Source organism: Idiotropiscis lumnitzeri, chromosome 10 (genome assembly GCF_059441095.1).
Source record: "Idiotropiscis lumnitzeri isolate Australia: NSW breed Sydney's pygmy pipehorse chromosome 10, RoL_Ilum_1.0, whole genome shotgun sequence".
Classification (NCBI taxonomy): Eukaryota; Metazoa; Chordata; class Actinopteri; order Syngnathiformes; family Syngnathidae; genus Idiotropiscis; species Idiotropiscis lumnitzeri.
In genome coordinates, this window is record NC_142400.1 from 5,361,980 (window position 1) to 5,382,107 (window position 20,128).

A 20,128-nucleotide genomic window follows, 5' to 3' on the forward strand; every position below is an offset into this window, starting at 1 on the left:
TAAAAAATATTTGAAATGGAAATAACAGAATTGTGTAAAATAACCACAGAAGATGAATAGAATCCTATATTTTATTTGACAGTTTAGAAAGCGATGCCAAACATTACCTGTTGTAAAAGCCTAATAAGAAAACCTGGCAAGCATCAAAATACACAACCTTTGACTTTGCATATCGGAGGAATAGGTCGACAAGTATTTATTTACAACAAATTCCAAACAGTAGCGCTCAAGTGAGCACAATAGTATCCATCAGTAAATCCTGAGACAAATAGGTCATTGCTTGTTGTAAGTGCTTATTGAACCACTTTTTTTGTTTTCCCATCTGTCGGCGGTCTATCACATTTTCCTGAACGAATGGGGGGTTGGAACAAGTCAATGTCACATTCAATACAAACACAAAAACCTCTCAAGTAGGGCGTTTAATTCTACTTAAAAAAAAAAGTCAACACAAGCTTGTAATGGAAAACTAACAAACCAAAAACAAGTTTGCTTGATATAAAACACAGCATACCAGACGGTCTAGTTGGTGTCAATCTACATGACAAACATCCATCCAGCTTGCTTCCATTTGGCGACCGCAACAGCCAAATGTGCCAGACCACTACAGTACATCATAATGAACTAAAGATTCACATTAAGCAACCCAACTTCAAAAAAAAAAAAAAAAAATTGGCACAATTAAACACCACGCCGCCCGTGACACTCCTGGTTAAATCCCGACGCCGGGTGCGAGGCCTCAATTCCAAATCTTGAGGAAGCTGTCCCACGATCCCGTGCAGCACGCCATTCCGTCGGAGGAGACGCCAATGCAGCTCACTCGGTTGTCGTGGCCGGCCAGCACTCCTGGAACGTACGGAGGGAAGAGAAATTATTTAAAAAAAAAAAAAATTAAAATACCAGTGGTGGGCAATCATAATCATAAAATCTGAATCATATTCTTCACATTGATGTCATTTTAAATCCTAGTGTTGAATTTTTAGGTTAGAGATTTTATCCAATCAGAATTCAGCTAGCCCGTGTTGTCAGGCAGATTTCATAATACCAGTGGCGCACAATAGTCGTCCCAGGATTTCAGGTGCAATCGTGCGAGCGTCTGTTCTGAGGGTGTGTTTACAGTTGATAGACAGTTGTGATAGCCAATCAGATTACGACGTTGATGACAGTAAGGCTCTCTCGCTGGCCTCACGTTGAAGGTGATGAACGCGGCTTGTGATTGGATACTTACTCGTGAGGGGGCAGCACTATGCGGAATCAACACACCCGGGAAGTCGTAACTGCAGACTGTTCGAAAATCTAAAATATATTCTTACTTTTTTTAAACCACAATGGCTGAAGTAGGGAAACGTGTGGATTTAACTGCAGGCCATTTTTAAGACGGACCTTTCAAGAGAAGCTAGGTTGTCCAACACTCAGTAGTGTGTAAGTCTTTCTGTATATTATTTATTTAGCTGTAGTGGGATAAATGATTGCAATATGAGGGGGATTTAGTAAAGTCGGACTAAGTAGGACTTCACTGAAGGCACGCCCGCCACTGGTAAATACAATTTGCTTGGCGGTGGCTTGGATTCAAATTGTCACGTCCCCAGAATACCAGGCCAACCTTGTCAAGAGTGAAATGACAAATGTTGTTTTATAAGTCTGTTTCTGTTTTTCAATTTTAAATCCTAAGCCAGCTGTTTTGCAATTAATGCACAAAAAGCAGATAGGTAAAAATCGCTCCCAATGTTAAGTAAAAGATTCAAAGTTTTATTCTAAATTGGTTGCGTTTGATTTTCAATTGGTAGAATCTGGTTTTAAATGGGTAGTGTTCTATTCTCCATTGTTAGCATTTAAAGTTGGATGAGTATCGTTTTCAGATTCTAAATTAGTAGCATTTGGTTTTAAGTCGCTTATGAGTATCGAGGAGTAGCATTCAATTGTAGTAGGGCTGTGCAATTAATCGAAATGCTGTTACAATTACGATTAATACACTCAACGATTACAAAATTGTCATAATTGTAAGCGTTGTTGTGAGTGTTCCATCGGAAGTAAATGCCAATGCTTTCTTTAGACGATGTAACCATCCTCGATATTATTGTGTTTCAAAAAATTAAATTTGTCTTACATTTAAAATTCCCTCAAAGAATTATAATTTGAATAATCGTGATTTCAATTATTGCTAAACCAATCGTGTTTAATCGAGCATCCCTAGATTGCGTTGAATTTTTAAATGGTAGCCATCAATTCTGAATTGGTTGCATTTGATTCTAAATTGTCACCACTTGAATCGATCGTAAGCGTTTGACGGCGGGCCAACTCACCCACTCTCTCCGCTTTAAGCGCGTCCCAAATGTTGACGTTGAAGTCGTCGTATCCGGCCAGCAAGAGGCGCCCCGACAGGGATGGAGCCAGCGAGGTGACGCCGCACATGATGCCGGAGTCCTGGTAGGTGATGAGCTCCTGGTCGGCCCTCAGGTCATACAGCTTACAGGTAGCGTCGTCCGAGCCCGTGATGACCGCGTTGCCGTTGGGGAAGAACTGCGCCGGTGGTGAGCACGGGGCATGAATAGGGAATCAACATTCCTCATCACAGAGTGTCCTTACCCCGATGGCGTTTATGTCGCTCTCGTGACCCCCGAAGGTCTGCCTGCAGTTGGCCTCCCGGATGTCCCACAGCTTGGCGGTGAAGTCGCACGCGCCCGAGATAAAGAACTTGAAGTCCGGGGCGACGGCCAAGGACATGCAGTCTCCCTGATGGCCTGCGAAGATGGTCTTCTGGGTGCCCGTCTCGATGTCCCACAGCACACTGGAACCAAGACCGCCACCATCACGGACTCTCCGTTATGAAACACACGGCAGGCGACTTACCAAGTGCAGTCCCCCGAGCTGGTGATGATCTCGCTGTCGCTGAGGAAACGGCAACATGACAGGTAACCTGCAACGATCAAGATGACAACATTGCAATAAAAAAAAAAAAAAACTGGTGACAAATGCCACCGAGTGTTAACGAGGTGTTTGTTGAAACTAGCCTGTGTGCGCAGCCAGCTCGCGCATGACCTTGACGTTGCCGTCCTTGCCCTTGAGGTTGTAGATGGAGCACATGTTGTCCAGGCCGCCACATGCCACCAGGTTGCCCGACGGGGCGTAGGCGCACGTCATCACCCACGACGACTTGAGGGGGATGGCGTTCACCTGCGAGGTGTAGTAATTTATAAAAAAAAAAAAAAATTATAATAATTTATTCATTAATTTAAAAAATTATAATCGTTAAAATAAATATTTATTCACAGTATTAATACTGAAAGTGACGTTTAAAGCTTAGTTGATGGTACCAATTGTGTCCAGTTAATTAAAATGTTAGTTGTTTAATGACATAAATGTTTGTAAAAATGTCATGTAATATAAAATCCAGTTATCCGATTATTAGTGGGCTGTGATATCATCTATTTTATGTTTGGAAGTGTTGCTCAAGTAAACTAGGTCCTGTGCTACATTATGTGAATGTTTTATAGTGTTGCTATGATTTCTGACAAATGTTTTTTCTTTTTTTTTTTTTTTAATTGTGGTTGTTTTTAAATAATATGGATTGGCGATGGCGTCCGCCAAAGTTAACGGAGATCCAAATAAATAGAGTGAAAGTATATTGCGTCAAACTGAGAGCTGTTGCTCACATTTAGGGTTTTATTTTCACTTTGGAGAATAGAACAACAAAAACATTAACGTGTCCGTACGGTACTGCATAATTTAAATTATACAGTAAATAATAATAATAATAAATGTATTACTTAGCTTTCATTATGCTTTAAAATATGTTTTAAATTATTAATATGTATATATGATACAAAAATAATTAAGTTTTCATTATGCTTTAAAAATATGTTTTTCAATTATTTATTTATTTATTAAAATATAAATGATACAAAATAATTACATTTACATTTGAATACATTCTTTAAAGCTATCTAAAAAAACTTTGACGAGCATATCTGACAAGAAAGGCTTTGAAATAGTAAAAAAATAAATAAATAAATAAACAAATAAATTTAATATTTAATATGATATTGTTTAAAATTTTACAAATTTTATGTCAGGTAGGCTTTAACGCATAAAAGCTAGAACCAGAAATAATTTGCTATTTTTTTTTAATTTTTTTATCAGTATTTCATTTGTAGGATCATACAAGATTTAGTGGAAACTTTTCCACTTGAGCAATCTTAAAGAAAGTTGCTTTGACCGCCATCTTTTTTTTAGTCCACCCAAAAAATGTCTTAACAACAACACGTTTGATGCAATATGTTACGCTTCACAGAAGCGTCAGTCAAACTTGTTATAAGTCCACCTTATTGACGTTTTTCTTCCCCGCAGGCGTTTGTTTTGGAAGAGGAAAAACCTGCTCGTCAAATCCTGAGCCATTCCCTCAAGGGGACGGAGAACCAAAAACCGAGAAAAGGTGCGTAAAACCTCTTCCCGCTCCGTCTCACCTTGTTGGTTGTGATGCTGTCCCACACGATGAGCTTCCCGTCTTGTGAGGCGCTCACGCACAGCCTGGGGACACGCAAACACAAAATCATTCAATTTTTTTGTGTAATGGTTAAAAAAAAAAAAACGGATAATTTTTAAACGACGCACTTGGAGTCCGTAGACCAGTGCATTGCGTAGATCTTGGCGAGGTGGCCTCTCAGTGTTTTCCTGGTCTTCATCTGGACGCGGCCCACCACGTTAATGCTGGCCACGGCCTCCTGCAGGGTTGTGTCCTGCATGGACTTACGCGCCGCCTAATTGGAAGGGAATCAGCAAGGAAAATAAGTCAGAAAAACTCAAATCTCATCAGACTTCAGCTCGAGTGTTTTTTTTTTGTGGTGCCATTTTAGAAGGGTGCCACAAAAACTTTTTAACATTTTTAAATTGTATTTTTGAGCTCGGAAGCCACATTAGGAATTTCTTGAACGTCCAGCCCCCCCCCGATGCCATTTTCTCTTAGCAAAATGAATTTTGGTGGACATGACCCACAAAAAAAGTCTCAAGAAGTCTGCCATTTTGTTTTGAACTGGCCATTTTAGAGTCACGTTGGCCGTTCTCATGGGTTCTTCAAAGGTGAACTTGTCCGACAGATATATTTAAATAAAAATAGAAATTCCGCCCCCTAAGCCAGTTTCTCTTCGCAATGTGAAATTTGGTGGGAATATCTATCATGAGTAGACCCACAAAAAATCCCCCCCCCAAAAAAAATACAGATTTTTTTTTGCCAGTTCTTCAAAGGCAAACTTGTCTCACAGATATACAATATTTAAAATAAATAAATAAATGAGCCCCAGAAGACACTTTCTGTTTGCAACATGCAATTTGGTGGGAATGGCTGTGATGCGTAAACACGCAAACAAAAACAAAAAAGAGTCTCAAGAAGCCATGCCTGAGAAGACGCAGGAAGTTCGAAGCATTTTGCTCATTTCTAGTCGTCCTCTAGATTTTGTTCAGTTCCGACCCAATGAAATTCAGTGAGCAGTTTCAAGTACTCGTGCACTAAACATGAAGTGAGCCTTTTAAGTTCTGAAAGACAGATGGATGTAGCTTCCATTTTATTTGAGAACGCTCAGGGTGATTCATGACTTCAATAACTTCAGTAACTTCAGTTTTTGCGGACAGTTTTACCCTGGAACAAATGATTTCTAGATCCATGATTTACATGGTGAGAATTTTCTAGAAATGACAATGGTGGCTCTTGCTTTTCTTTTTTTATTAATTAAGAAGTGATAACATGGAGCGTACTCACAGTAATCTGATCCTTGAGGCTGTCCGCCTCCTTTCGCAATTGCTCCATTTCACCCATGGCGATGCTCGTCAGGGACGGTGGGAAAAGCTGAAAATCCACAATTCACAAAATTCTGTGATTTTTTTTTTTTTCTTCTTCTTCTCCCCCCCCCCTCAGTGTAACATCACACGCTCCGTCCAGTCGTGTATCAAAAACCCTGACTGAGCTTCACCTGCGGCAGGCTGCGGCTCGGCACGGAAGTAACCTTTTTTGCAAGTCAAACTGGGCTCTTGTCTGCTTTGCAAACTTCATTAAACACACACAAACTGGTAGAGAACACCCACGCACATCCCTCGAGCTCATGCAGGATTGTATAAACATTCAAGCGGGCCTTTAACAGTCAAACTATTTGCTCTTCAGATGATTCGCCCCGTATGTACACACAAACCAGTACGTCCTGTCAGAATGTCGTCACGTTGCGAGCGACCGAGAGGCGTGCGTGTTCAAGCATCCTAATTGTTGATTGCGATTGAATTTGGTAATGTCGTGATTAAAAGAGCAAGTTCATCCTCTAATGGACAAAGTCAGTGAGTGTGAGAAATGTCACCCCCGGTGCATGTTCGTGGCCCGAAATGACACTTGGGCCTTCAATGAATTTGCCATTTATTTATTGATTGCCATAAAAATGCAATTTCTGATTTCTTGGATTGGAAAAAAAAAAAGCAAATTATTTCATTATTTAAAACAGGGCTGGCTTTATTTATCCTGATACTGAACAACCTTTGAAACGTCCACAGAAATAATAAGAATCATTTTCTCTTTACAGCGAATGTGAAAACAAGTGCAAAAATGACAACACGTGCAATGAGCTGCTGTGGGCCACAGCTCACGCCCAGGCGCTCACATGCAGACAACCCAGCCCACCTCAACTCACGCCCTAGACCACACCCCTTGAAGGTAGGGCTGCTCGATTATGAACAAATTTAATAATAATAACTAATTGAAATTGTGATGATTCAATCGATTATTTTTTGTGGGTATAACCCCCCGCCAAAAAATGCATAAATGGAAAAAATACTAAAACAAATCACATTTATTTTATCTTAAAATAAAAAGAGGTGAAAATGTTTACATTTGAGAATGGTTTCTTTGTATAAACAAATGCTTGAACTGCTGTAACATTTTCAATAGAACGCTCAAATTTTAAACTCAAGGATCATCGCGATAGTATTAAAAGTTTATAAAATGAGTACTATTTAAATGTTTTTATATGTAATAATAAATACTGGATATGATATATATAATTCATTACGATTATGACAATTTTGTAATTGTTGAGTGTAATAATCGGAATTGAAAATCAAGCCTACTTGAAGGCACGCATCCAACACACAAATACTACACTACATACGGTAATCCCACTTGACAAAACCAGTTTAATCGTGTACATTGTCTTTTATTATATATATATATATATATATATATATATATATATATATATATATATATATTTATATATATATATATATTTTTTTTTTTTTTATTTGTTAAAAACGTGAAATTAATTTTGCTGTTCTTTACAATTCATCTCATTGAAGAAAATTGATTTGATATGGGATCATCTATTCCCGCGTGCACTTTCCCTCACTATTTGAATCAGGTGACACGTGACTTCATGGATTTGCCTCTCATTTGTCTAAAGTGAAAAGGAGGGGACGCAGAGGGCACGTTGCGTGTGACTTTTTTTTTTTTTTTTGCCATCTGGAGAGCTTGTAGGGAAAGCGCAAGCCTGTTCAAATGACATTACAGCGACGATTGACAATCTTGCTGAAGGAAAGTCCTGTCCTGTCCTGTCCTGTCCTTGTTTTGTGTGATAAAATGGCAGCCGGAAGAGGAGGGCGGTGCTAGATGATGAAGTGCATTAACCATCACCCATTACGAGAGGGCAGTCAGAAGAGTGAGTTTTAAATCCCGTCGGCGGAGGAGATTTTTAAAGGGGGGGAAGCGAGAGGGGAGGCCTTTTTGAGTCAAATCTGCTCTCATCCGATTACTGACTGCTCTTTGCATGTGGATAAGAGACGGGAGGGAGAGGATGACAACAGAGGGAGGAGCAAGGGTGATTTTATTTTTTACTTTTTTATTTTATTTTATTTTTGCAGAGGTCGTAGGAATTGTCTGATAAGAGTAGAAGTCAAATTGTGCTCATCAAATTTTAATTGTTGGTCAAAGTATAAGTTTTTTTTTTTTAATATCGTTAAAAAAAAATTGCCTTCTTGCTTCAATACAAACGTCATATATTCTCATTGTATTGACAATTAAAATTGCCCAAATCCTTGGAATTCCAGGCGTCAAACATTTCTGTAGTCCTCTATGAAAGAATTTTAGTTATCTTTGAGTATGTGGTTGCGTTTCTCAAAATATGACACTTGAAAACATCAGCATTTATTTTGGAAAACGATGACCAATATTCTTGCCAATTTTCTGGCGTGCTGTGGAACGGGCCAAACCTGGAGTTGACGCGTAATTAATGTTTGTGTATTTTCTGTACTGTCAATTTGCAACAATCTCCTTTTTTTTTTTTTTTTTTTTATTATATATAAAAGGATAGAAATGAATTTTTTTTAATTTTTAAAAAAAATCTTATTCGTCGGCAAAATAATCGTCAGATTAATCAATGATTAAATAATCGCAAGTTGCAGCCCTACAACATGTACTTGAGTTGATATATTCAAATTTGTTATTTATTTTTAATTATCGTTATAATTTATATAGTGCATTTCACCCCCCCAAAAATATTTATGACTTATTTTTCTGCGTGAAACATTTTTTTCTTTCATTAGATGATAAAAATATAATTTCATTAGGTACTAGTTAAATATCGCAATATCAATATTGCAATATTCAACACCCATAACGCTTGCTTTTTCCCAATATCGTGCAGCCTTAATATATGTCTACACAGTAAGCGTATATAAGTAGCATAAAATATATTTGTGTTTATTAATATCTGTACATTTATGGGAAGGAAGAAAACTCTGTAAAATACATCTTGTGCCACCAGCCGCATATAAATAAATGTTTTATGATTTTTTTATTAATACATGAAAATTTTCTGAACGCGAACCATCAATAAAGCGACAAATCACACCTAACCAAATACAAAAAATGGGCCTCACCAGTTTGGAGACTCCTCTTGGAATATATCAGATGACTTTAAAAAAATAAATAAAATAAAAAATATAATCACACTGCAGCAGTCAGTCAGTCAGCCTTTGACCGTTCCAGCACTTTCCATTCACTTTTGCAACGGGCCTGATGCTCCCCTTGGCCAGTCCCTCTCTCCTCTCCTGTCCTGTGAGGAACAGATGAGGATTGCAGGGATGAAAGGAGATCAGGGATGAGGGGATAAACCCAGCGATGGACAGTGAGAGGTGGCTCCTGGTGGTGGTGGTGGGGGTGCTGACAAAAAAGGGAGAGGAGACAAAGGGGGGGCAGACCAAAGAAGGCGCTCAGTGTGGATGCAGCAAGGGGGTCACAAGACACGAGCGCGGGGTGAATCCAGGGCTGGAAATAATGAAGGGGAGGGGAGAAGAAAGAAAATAAGAAGGTCTGGCTGTATGACTTTTTATGGTGCAGTAGTCGCTAATCCCGAAAGTTCCGTGAGTCGCAGCGGGGCCGTAGCTTGACCAAACCTGAGAGGGGGTTGATATGAGCTGCTGAGAACCATTTTTGTCATTTTGCAGGAGCGTGATTAAAAAATATATGTATTATTATGAAGAAAAATTAAATAAGTCAACATCTGACTTGGTGTCAAAGGAGAAGAGAAGCATTTTCATCTCCATGAAGTGATTCTTATTAATGCCGTACTGATGAGCTGAGAGTAGTTGAAACATCGCAATATTATAGTGCGATATTCCACATTAAAATTAGCACATTACCACAAGTTTTATTTTTCATTCATTTCAATGGAAATGGCAATTTTTAAACGACAAATCTTTTAGTTAACGAGCGTGATCTCCAAACGAATCAAACTCGAGGCGCCACTGCACTTTGTTTGAGTCACAAATACTTTTTTTTTTAATAAATCAAAACAGTGATGTCTCCGTTTTTCTGATCGTATTTTTAATATTTTATACAATAATCTGTCATTTGCGTCAACCTGTATTATTAAATCTGAATTCATTTAGATTTGATTACATTTTGAATACATTCCCGTCACACCAAACCCAACCCACACGATGGAGCCGATTCCAATATCGCAACGAGGTCTTACATAATTTCTAATCAAATATATAATGAGATGGCGTCGCGTAGACTTCACGCGGCGCGTCTAATTAACATGCAAGTTTCTCCGAATACGTGACATGATGCACTCTGCGACACCTGCCTAAGAGCGGATTAATGCAGATGTTTAGGGTACGCCGGGTTCGCCGTCCTCGCCTCCATTAAAGACGCACGCCGACCCAATTCTGCGCAAGTAGTCGTGGTGGTGGGAGGGGGATTATAACACGGGGACGGCGGAGGGGTGAGAGGTGAGAGTGTTAATATGGGACATAAACCGCACTTGAGTTTGCTCTGAGGAGATGAGGGGGTGGGGTGGCATGAAGTTGTCAGAGGGAGAGGTGGGGGGGCAGCACTCCGCCGAATGATTAAACCATCTCTCTGGCTGGATTACGATTCCATATTCTAAATGGGAGACTTTTTAAGCTTCATAAACAAATGCACTCGTTTATGGAGAGATTACCGGTAATCTCTCTATTTCCATCCTCCCTCACGGACCCCCACCCCATGTCTGAGGGTTTGTTTTTTTTTCTCTTTCTGACATTTGCTTGCTTCTGCTGGTAACGGAACCATTTAAACCGAGCTTTGGTAGCACTCATGCAACCCCCATCTCCACCCCTCATCGCCATAAGGCTCTTTATTTTAGCCATAAACATTTTGTTGAGACACAACTAAAGACTGTCATGACTGTGAACCCAAATAAAGATCACCTTACGTTATCAGATACACACGACAAATTGATGGAAAGTCACTTTTGAAATCAGAAGCCAGTCAGTTAATTGTTTGTTCAACATGTTTTCAGTTTATTTTTAAAAAAGGATTGGAAACCAATAAATGCCAATATCTCATACCTCAATGTTGTTGAAAGTGCTAGAAACAGGAAGTTGTCGCACATGATTTTCTCTTTGTGGGCCACATAAAATGAGGTCGCGGGCCAGATCTGGCCCCCGGGCCTTGAGTTTGACACCAGTGCTCTACAGTGTGCATTTAGCCATCTAGCCTACAATCCCAAAGAAATGTATCTGTTGGGTGGAGTTGGACAGCTTCACAGCAAATTGACCTTTTACTATGCAGCTAATAGCGATTATGATTAGCTGCTAGCATGCTCGCGGCCCAGCAGACTGGCAATATCCCGCAGCGTTGTTACATTCTCTGTGTGTAAATTCACACAACAGAGATACTTAAGGGAAGGAAACATAACTGTTTATTACGCTTGCTAGCCCGCAAGCTAGCAAGCTAACGAGCTAGCTAGACCTTTTTAACACTTAATGGAATCGTTGTTTTGTTAGCTAGGTGTGTCCCTTTCGCCTCAATTCGTTATTTGAACAGCTTGTGGGAAAAGGCCAACTGGCCAATTTGAAGTTTGGACAATTTATTGACTCATAAATCCCTCATGTATGTTCCAGAAGACTGTAATTGAGAGGGAAAACGAAAAAAAAAAAGTCACTCACGCAAGGCGCAACCAGAAAAAGAAGTTTACTTTACTACGTTCCCCTTAATAAGTATATTTACAGCATATACACAGGCACACTTTTCAGTCAAGGTCATAGTGAACGCTGTCACTAATAAATACTCACAAACTGTCAAATGTCACTGAAAATGAATCACATTTTTTCTTAAATACAGCATGGAGATAATGGAGTGGCCATATGATTTAGGAACGCCTAAGAAATTTGTTCTTGGGTATCACTTGAATTGGTTTCTTTGGAGATGAAGTTAAAAAAAAAACAAAAACAAAAACTGATGCCAGGCTAGTACCGAGTCTTTACTGGGGCACGGTTGTGAATAGCATCAGCGACAAGGGGGTGTGAATATTTAACAGATTTTTTTTTTTTCTCAGAAGAAGCTATATCGTACGTATATCGGTGCCAGCTGAGTTTAAATATAATTTTTTTGCGCTAAATGTATCCTCAAACCTCTAACACTGTTTGTTTGCTTACCATCAAAGTAAATCAGATTTAAAAAAAAATAAATAAATAAAATCTGCGTCAAAAATTCAAGATCTCAAATTAAATGTCTTAAATGGAGATTAAAATCAGACTGCACAAAAATACCACTTGTTATAGCGGTCTGTAAAATTTTCACCACTAAATGTATAAATACTTTTATCATAAAATTTCTGAAACAGATTTTTCTTTAGTTTGAATTTGAGTTACTCACATAATTATTTACCTCTTTCTTTTTTTTTTTTTTTTTTTACTGTTTAAAAAAAAATCAAGAATTCACCATAAAAAATTAAATAAAAATGTGTGTTAGAATTTCAAACTCAAATGACACGGATACATTACAGAAATGTATCTGAATTTGTTCAGTGTTGGACGTTTAATGGTAAAAAAAAAAAAAAAAAAAAATCCAACCAGCACTGGAACCAGCTCAGTGCAAAAGGACAAACTGACATTCACAGTTCATCTTTGCCCGCCGTCACCCGTCCTCTCGCTCTGCCCTTAGCTGGCGCTTGGTTGCGAACATTCCGAGGGGCGGGGGCTCCGCCCCCACCGCCGCCCTCCTTGTCGTCCGTTTGCTCTGCGCCCTGCCTGCTGGGGTCCCAACCTTTCTCCACCTCCTCTCGCTCCTACAGGACGGGAGAGACGGCACATCGGAATCTCATGCCTCCCAGTTTTCGATTCATGCATTGGCCGCAACACTTGGTACACCTGTAAAATCAACATCCTGACTGCCCTCAAATTCTTCCGTACTATAAGCATCATTACCAGAATCATTCCAGTGTTGACCCTGTAAACTCTATATGCTCGTCTTTCACTTTAACTCATTCAATCCATAAGACATATGTTTTCAAAAATGTAGTCCCTGCCTCCCAAAGACGTATTTATACGTCTTAGCCTTTTTGCGCCATAACTCCGTGTTTTTATAGCATTAGAACACAATATTCTGTTGGCCTTGCAAAATCAGTCAAAATCCAGAAAAAAAAACGCTGGAATTGAGGGGTTTCCTCGAGTACAAATTTGCGGCATTAAATGAGTTAATAGCAAAGACAAGTTACCAATGTACATGACGTAACATTCTCCCAGGTGATGAACTCAACGAGGTCAACTCGACAACAGTCCACCAGATTTGCATGGCGCTCTCAGTGTCACGCCATTTTCTTGTTACTCACCATGTCCCTGTAGAGCTTCTCTTTGGTGAACCAGAGCGCCAGCGCGCAGCGGCGACCTTGCGTCACCGCCGTAACGCCGTGCGGATTGATGGGTCCCGACGAGAAGCCGACCAGACGGCCGCACGTCGGTTTGACTCGGGCCTGCAGGGCGAGGACACAAATGGCAAGAATGTCGTCGGATGAAAGAAATACCCGACTGTGTTGCGATTGTACTACTTGTGAATATTCAGCCATGAATATCATCAATATTGTGTTTGTTAACATGGTTTAGAACTGCGTGAGCGAGAAATCTTCGTAGTGTATCGGCCGGGGCGATTATCGGGGCCGATATTTGGTATTTTGCAGATTATCGACACCTGCCTTTTTTTTTTTTTTTTTTAAACTTTCAAGGCCGATTAATTAAAAGATGATTTATTTTGGCTCGCAGCATCACACTTGTCTCTCCCTGCTGTGCTTGTAACCCTGCCTGCAGAAGCAGATTGTCCCGCCCACAGCACCATCTGATTGGTTCCTTGTGGTGGGTAGCAGCCAATCAGCAGTAAGCTGCCTGTTTGCTTTTTCACCTCGAGTCACACGCACTACGGGAGAGGTTCGCAAGCAGAGTTAGGCAAGGCAACAGACTTAGGCGTAATTTTAATAAATGTCATAAACATGCGCTTATATGCATTTAAACTAAGTCAAGTTTTGGCGTTTTTATTTTTCAAAATGTTGACAGCATTCTACCCCTTTTTTCAACAAATGAATATCAGCTTCAAATATCGGTTATCGGCCTCGATGACTTCTAATAATCGGTATCGGCCTTGAAAAAAAGAATATCGGTCTATCACCATTCGTAAAGTTACATGTGCACTATTATTTGACAGCAAAAATAATGAGAATAGGTTTTAAGGAATTCAATACATTACAATTTGTTCAAACAAAATTTTCACGGTCTCTAAATGACAGATTTTGACTTAACGCGGGTGGTTTGGAAATGTATCCCTCGAGCAACACCGTACACAGCATTGAATATAAAACACTTACCGTGACTGTTTTGGCGTCCCTGTTGGTGAAGAACAACTCACCACCGTCAAAGTTGTCATTCAGATAGAGGATGGCGCTGTGCAGGGGAAATATTGAATTCATTTCAATTTTAGTGGCTAACAAGTAGATCGTGTCTGTCAGTCAAGCAGAGTTTAGACCAAATATCGATACTGCCGTGAATTGTGTTGCTTTCTCGAAAGTCATTGAGTGCAATGCAAATCTGTCTGTCCCAATTGTTGTTTTTCCCCAAGCAGTGACGGCTCCCTGATATTCATGTTGGTTACATCTTAAAAACAGAAAAGTCCAAATGTGTACCTGAGGTCTCTGTGAATGAAGGCAGGCGGTTCTTTCCAACACTGCCTGGTGTCCGGCTCAAGGAGACAGTTGTCCACATGGACCGGGTGAGACAAATCGAGTCGGCCTTCTTGGTCCCCTGGTCGGCACACACACAAATGTATTTATTTATTTATTTTTATGAATTGTCGTGTGTGGATTTGATTTTCCACGAAAAAAAGACACGATATGGTTTAACCCTTCTTGGAACGTACCCGCAATGGCACTGCGACAGACGAGGTGCGTGAAGGCGACAAAGAGTCCCGAGGGGCTCCTGAAATAGGAATGCAGGAGCAGACGCACTTTCTCGCCGAGCTCGTGGAGCAGCTTCGCGTCCGTTTGGTTGACCAGACCGTCCTGAGCCAGCTGTTGCGTTTTGCATAGCACGTGTGAAAAAAAAAAAAAAAAAAAATGTCTTAACTGTCCTGCACTTGGATTTGTTTTGGTCTCACCTTCACAGCTCTGAGCACGGTGAGGCCGTCCAGCGTCTCGTGAGGCGTGTGCGGTGACCGTCGCCCCCGGTAACCGTCTCCTGCTGATGCAACGGCCTATCAAGAGACCAGACAAGACGATTAATGAGGCAATTTTTTTTGTATTAAATATTATTAATATAATTAATTATAATTAATTAATTTGTTTTTTGAAGAAGATAAAGATTGTATTGTCTATATCTGTTGCTGAAACAGTTGAATAATAAATCTTCAATAAATAACGATAAATCAAATTTGACATCGCAATGTAGTAGAATACACTTCAGATTGCTAAATCTACAATTTGGGTTGGTCGGTTAATTTCGGTTAATTTACAGCGGGTGTAAAAGACACCAAATTTTGCATTTTGATGACATCAAGTACGGTTCAGATTTGTATGAAGTGGCCCGAATCCAATCTGAAGAGATCTGATTTTATTATTTAATTTTTTTCTCTTAGACTGACTGCTGCCAGCTGCAACATCCTGTCACACTCCTGCTCAGTCATGACTCCGTCCAGCACCACCCGGTTGGTCCCGTTTAGGAGAAGTTCGTCCATGGTGATGGTCACGCCCACTTGATGGACTGGACCACCTGCAGAAAAAAGGACAAACCCGGCGGGCACGTGAGTGCGACAAAGATGTAATTCATTTCGATCAGAAGAGAAGCATCTTTAACCTGCGAAGAAGCCACTGTCGTCCACCTCCTCTTCCTGCTCGTCCTCTTTTGTCTTCTCAGTCATCTTCTGCTTCTCGGCTCTAGAAATCACAACTTATATTGATTTTTGCTTGATTTTGCAATGTTTTTTTTTTTTTTTTTGCTTTTACTCACTTCCACGTTTCTCTCAGGGATTCTGGAACAACATCCTCTGGGGTCCAAAGATCCTACATAAGACACACGAGATAGAAATAAAAAAAATGCCTTACCCCCGTTGCAAATGAATGTTAATGATGAGTACTTACTGGGTCAGTGAAAGTATAATTTAAGTTCTCCATGCCGAAATAGAGAAGCTCCTTCTCCTGCAACGAGCGTTTGACATAGCGGACGATCTCCTGTATAGATGGACGCACAAAAATGAGAGAATGTTGCCAAGCAGGAAAGAGTTGTAGACCGACATCGAGGGTTTTTTGTCACCACACAAATTCAAGAAAGAAAACCCACGCAAGCAGAAAATGCAAAATTTATACAGGAAGGCTGAAGCCAGGATTTGAAATCAAACCAGGCAGACAAAACAAAAAGGATGGGATAGATTTATGTGGAGGTCTTACCTGAGCAGGCTGTGGGTCATGTGACTCTTTGTCTCCCCCTAGTGTCTCTTGGTAGAGTTGCAGGTTGTTTCTGGAGTCCTTGTCTGAGGGATAAAAGAGGAGCAGGGAGCGAAGCGTTTGCACCGCGCCTCTCACGTCTCCAGCTGTGAGCAAGCAGGAAGACAGGATGTACAAATGTTAAAGTAATCCTTGTCGCCCAATCATATTTGAATCAAACATAAGTCTCGGGCCTTATTTCGTCATCATTTCCTTCTTCAGTCACGGTTAGGCAATTGCAAATTCCCATATTCAAAGATTTTTTTTTTTTTTGGGGGGAAACTATTCTCCATTATTCTCTGAACCCCGTTGCTGATTTAGTGCTAAGTCCAAGGCGTGCTTTGGCGCCATCTTGTGGCAATTTGGTAGCCAATTAGGAATCCAGCTCTCAGCATGTCTTCCAAGTCATTCACCCCAATATAATTAACGAGGAGCAGACTATACAACTTAAATGTAGTCGCAAGACATGCTAACAACTTTTATTTGTTTTTTTTCTTCTTGGTATTTTCCAGCAGTCCGTATTTTTTGTAATTTGGGGGTGGAAGGCCCAATTTTTTATTATCAACATGTGCAGGGTCTCTCATGCGTAACAAAATTGGTTAAGATGTTGGAAATCGGTCTACTACTGTATGTGGTTGCAACATTTTTTTATAGTTCCCCAGAATTGCCACTAGATGGCAGCAAAGCACTACTTTACTATTAGACAAGGCCATGGCTGATCAAATGAAGCACCTCTCCTCACATCAACAGTTCCTTGGATACCACAAGATGGCGCCAAAGCAATACTTTTGTTATGCAGTGCTTTGGCCTGGGCTAAAAAAAATAAATAACAGGATAGGTTCCAAAACAAAATCAGCTGATGGAGTGAATTTGTCAATAACGACTACACGTGGGAACATTAACACCACCTTTTTGTTTCTTTTTGTCAATTGATGACTGACTCGATTGTTGAGGTTAAGATAAATTTCCAATGTTGAGCTTTAGGAACACAAACCTTTAAACTGCGCGATGTGCATGTGTTCCAGCTGAGTGGGCAGAAAATCATCCTGAGAGGAGATCCTGCCAGGACGCGTTGCCACCAGAGTCACGCATGACTGTTGGCATGACAACAGCGAGAGAGAAAGAGCTAAACGACAAAAAAAAAAAGTGTTCAATTTAGTGTCTTATTTTATCTTTCAGAGCCAAGACACTTCCATGTACCCGAGGCCTTCTCGAAAACTCCATCGACGCTGTCCACTCCTCGGTCTTCAGGCAGGCGCTGCGCGGCCACCACGCATTGCACCCTGCACTCCTCGATTTGCCGCAGCGTTTCGTTTACACACGCTCGCCATTCTTCCACCGCCTGCGCCCACTCAGAAGCCTCCTCCAGCCGGAGTGCCGAATCGTACAGAAACTATGAGGGGCATCGCAAATTAACAATTATTTTTGCTAAATATTGGTACAGACTAATTCAGCTCTTCAACAAAGTATTTGTTGCTAAACTATGTTTTTTTTTTTGGGGGGGGGGGGGAGTATAAGTCACACTTTTTTTTTCATAATTTATCTTCGTTGTTTGACTTATTTTCAGGTGCGACTAGTATATATTACAATTAGAGCTCGGACTGGCGGGCCACATAAAATGATTTGGCGGGCCAGATCCTGCCCCCGGGCCTTGAGTTTGACACCTGTGCAATAAAGGAACGCAGATTTTGAGTGTGATTGCGAGCTCTACTGCTCCTGATCACTGTTTTTGTAAATAGTGTTTTACTTGTATTTACATTTTACCCAAAAGCCCAATCTTCCTAACTTTTTGCGTTTAGTGTCATCGAAATTTCTAAGGACGTCTAAGAGCATTGTCGTGTTTCTTCCTCACCCAATGCTTCTCGCTGTCCATCTCTCGGTCGTAAAAGGCTTCGTCGGTGACTCCTTCCATCCGTCGGTACTTCTCGATGTTGTTCCTCATCTCCAGGTGAGTTGGGTTGGCCACGAAGTAGGTCTGGGCTGCCGCCGCCGCTTTTTGCAACTTTTCCATCTAAATGCAGAGCGCATGAAAGGTGTGAACTCATTTATTTGCTAACTAATTTCCAGACAAAATTCCAATCTGGCATCCAGAATGCAGTGCAGCATGGGGAAACGCTTACGCTCCAGCAACTAGTATTTGAGATTGATCACTAACCTTATAATATGTAACCTGCAGGAAGTTGTACACGTTACGTGAGCCGAACTCATACTCGATGTCCGTGGAAACGGGAAGCTGTCCCACATGGCTGACCGAGCGTCCCACACAGAACCTCAAGCACTCCGCCTTCTTCTGCACCCAGTCCAGGGCCCAAAGGTCCCACAGGCTCCCCTCTTCAGTGTCTGACAAAACAGACGAGTGGTATCTTATTATATTTTATCATGCATTTAAATCAAGGATGTTTTATTTTTTTTAAATTAAATAGAAACTACAATTCAATGGCCATTGTGCTGCTCCTACTGATATGTGCGCCTTGACCACTTTGGGGCAGTATAGAATAAATATATATGGAGACGAACATAGTTGCTCAGTATGATGAAGTGTTATTAGTCATTCTTCGCAGAGGATGAAGAGTATATGCCTGTAAGTATTTCTGTCTCAAATGTCTCCATGTTACTCCATGCAAAAACGTGTCTATCGGGTTTCACATCATCTCAATGCACCAGTCTATTGTCATTTTTATGACAAATAACTGCTTTGGAAGTTTAGCGAAAATCGACCTGATTGGCCAGATCTGGCCTCATTTGATACCCGAGATTCATGCACTTTATAGCTATGTTATAACATAGTAACAGGCAGAAATACCTCACTTGAATCCACTTTTTGAGACAATTTTGTTTGGTGGCGTGCCGTAATAGTTTTCTGATGTAAAATAAAAAGTGTGCATTGGCTCTTTAAAGGTTGGGAAACATTGACGTAACGATGTCATGACTAATAGTTGCGCTACGCACAAGTAGAAAGATCAGAACACAAATACTGCATGCAACGTACCAAGTTTTTGGAGTGCATCTCCTCCCGCTGGTCCACATTCCTCATAACACTGACTTCGGACCTTGAACAGAGCCTCCTTGGTCTTAAGGGACCTCTCGATCAGCTCCGCAGCCTTCGCCCAATTCCCGTTGAAATACGAACGCACCCCTTTGTAGTACAAAAAGTCATAGGTCTGCAGCAGCGACGAAACGCCGTCGGAATTGGCCGATCCAGCGCATAGAAAAGGGAGTTGCAACGCCACGTATACAGCGAAGATGTCGGGGGGGAGAGCCATGGTCCCGCAGAAGAGGAGAGACCACGTCGGTGAGAAAGTTGCTGAAGGAAGTTCGACATGCAGTACCGCGAGTGGACGCTTGGCAGAGCTGCGTACGGGCACAATAGCTGTTCCCGTAACTAACACAAAACGGAGTCAACGCTTCTTTAATCTCTCTCAGTTGGGCGGTGTAATTACCACCAATGAGTATTGTAGTTTTCAAAAGATTTATCAGTCTAGTTTAAAACACTTAATATGAAAAAATTATATCAAATAAAGGCTTTAAAAATCGCATTTTTATTCGCGGCGGGGACGTGTATTGTAATAGTTACGGGAACAGTTTGTGTTCGCTGTATTACCGTAATTATCACATAATGTCCTCAATTATTGTTTTCAACTCTCTATTATACCGCATTCTGTGAACTACTAACATGTAGAGTATTTTCGTGTGATAACTTTTGAATATAAAATACATGCGTAAGACACTGATGAACCTCCAAACCAACATATCTCATATTAAAATCGTGGCCACTATTGCAATAGTTACGGTGATGGCTGTGTTTATGCGCGACAGATCTTTACCGTAACTACCTCAAAAATGAAATCGACAGTTATTTCAAACTCACTCAGTAA

General features: G+C 40.7%; 2 protein-coding genes across 3 annotated transcripts; both read right to left on the minus strand.

Annotated features, from left to right (window-relative positions):
- Window positions 1-57: 57 nt before the first annotated feature.
- Window positions 58-9,173, minus strand: gnb3a (guanine nucleotide binding protein (G protein), beta polypeptide 3a). Of its 2 annotated transcripts, none has more exons than XM_088307114.1 (9): window positions 8,905-9,173; window positions 5,750-5,836; window positions 4,609-4,754; window positions 4,461-4,524; window positions 3,009-3,171; window positions 2,848-2,914; window positions 2,584-2,785; window positions 2,301-2,517; window positions 58-843 (listed from the first exon to the last, which is right to left on the minus strand). In XM_088307114.1, exons 2-9 carry the CDS (start codon window positions 5,804-5,806, stop codon window positions 737-739), a joined length of 1,023 nt encoding a protein of 340 aa, XP_088163240.1. In that variant the 5' UTR covers window positions 5,807-5,836; window positions 8,905-9,173; the 3' UTR covers window positions 58-736. The 2 variants fall into 2 exon arrangements, with proteins under 2 accessions (XP_088163240.1, XP_088163241.1); XM_088307115.1 differs by lacking the exon at window positions 8,905-9,173 and adding an exon at window positions 5,961-6,076.
- Window positions 9,174-11,469: 2,296 nt separating this feature from the next.
- Window positions 11,470-19,571, minus strand: p3h3 (prolyl 3-hydroxylase 3). The gene is made up of 16 exons (XM_088307886.1): window positions 19,243-19,571; window positions 18,409-18,593; window positions 18,106-18,264; window positions 17,454-17,646; window positions 17,248-17,379; window positions 16,218-16,360; window positions 15,912-16,001; window positions 15,781-15,833; window positions 15,628-15,707; window positions 15,416-15,543; window positions 14,933-15,028; window positions 14,696-14,846; window positions 14,463-14,580; window positions 14,148-14,223; window positions 13,125-13,265; window positions 11,470-12,581 (listed from the first exon to the last, which is right to left on the minus strand). Exons 1-16 carry the CDS (start codon window positions 19,514-19,516, stop codon window positions 12,408-12,410), a joined length of 2,193 nt encoding a protein of 730 aa, XP_088164012.1. The 5' UTR covers window positions 19,517-19,571; the 3' UTR covers window positions 11,470-12,407.
- Window positions 19,572-20,128: the final 557 nt, after the last annotated feature.

Excerpts from the sequence above, each read along its gene's own strand:
- gnb3a (XM_088307114.1), bottom strand. The coding sequence starts at position 5,806 with ATGGGTGAAATGGAGCAATTGCGAAAGGAGGCGGACAGCCTCAAGGAT. Across the intron at positions 4,755-5,749 it reads GCCTCAAGGATCAGATTACT|GCGGCGCGTAAGTCCATGCA; the intron begins GTGAGTACGCTC and ends CCTTCCAATTAG. Across the intron at positions 3,172-4,460 it reads ACAGCATCACAACCAACAAG|GTGAACGCCATCCCCCTCAA; the intron begins GTGAGACGGAGC and ends TACACCTCGCAG.
- p3h3 (XM_088307886.1), bottom strand. The coding sequence starts at position 19,516 with ATGGCTCTCCCCCCCGACATCTTCGCTGTATACGTGGCGTTGCAACTC. Across the intron at positions 16,002-16,217 it reads ATGACCCACAGCCTGCTCAG|GAGATCGTCCGCTATGTCAA; the intron begins GTAAGACCTCCA and ends CCATCTATACAG. Across the intron at positions 15,544-15,627 it reads CGACAGTGGCTTCTTCGCAG|GTGGTCCAGTCCATCAAGTG; the intron begins GTTAAAGATGCT and ends TTTTTTCTGCAG.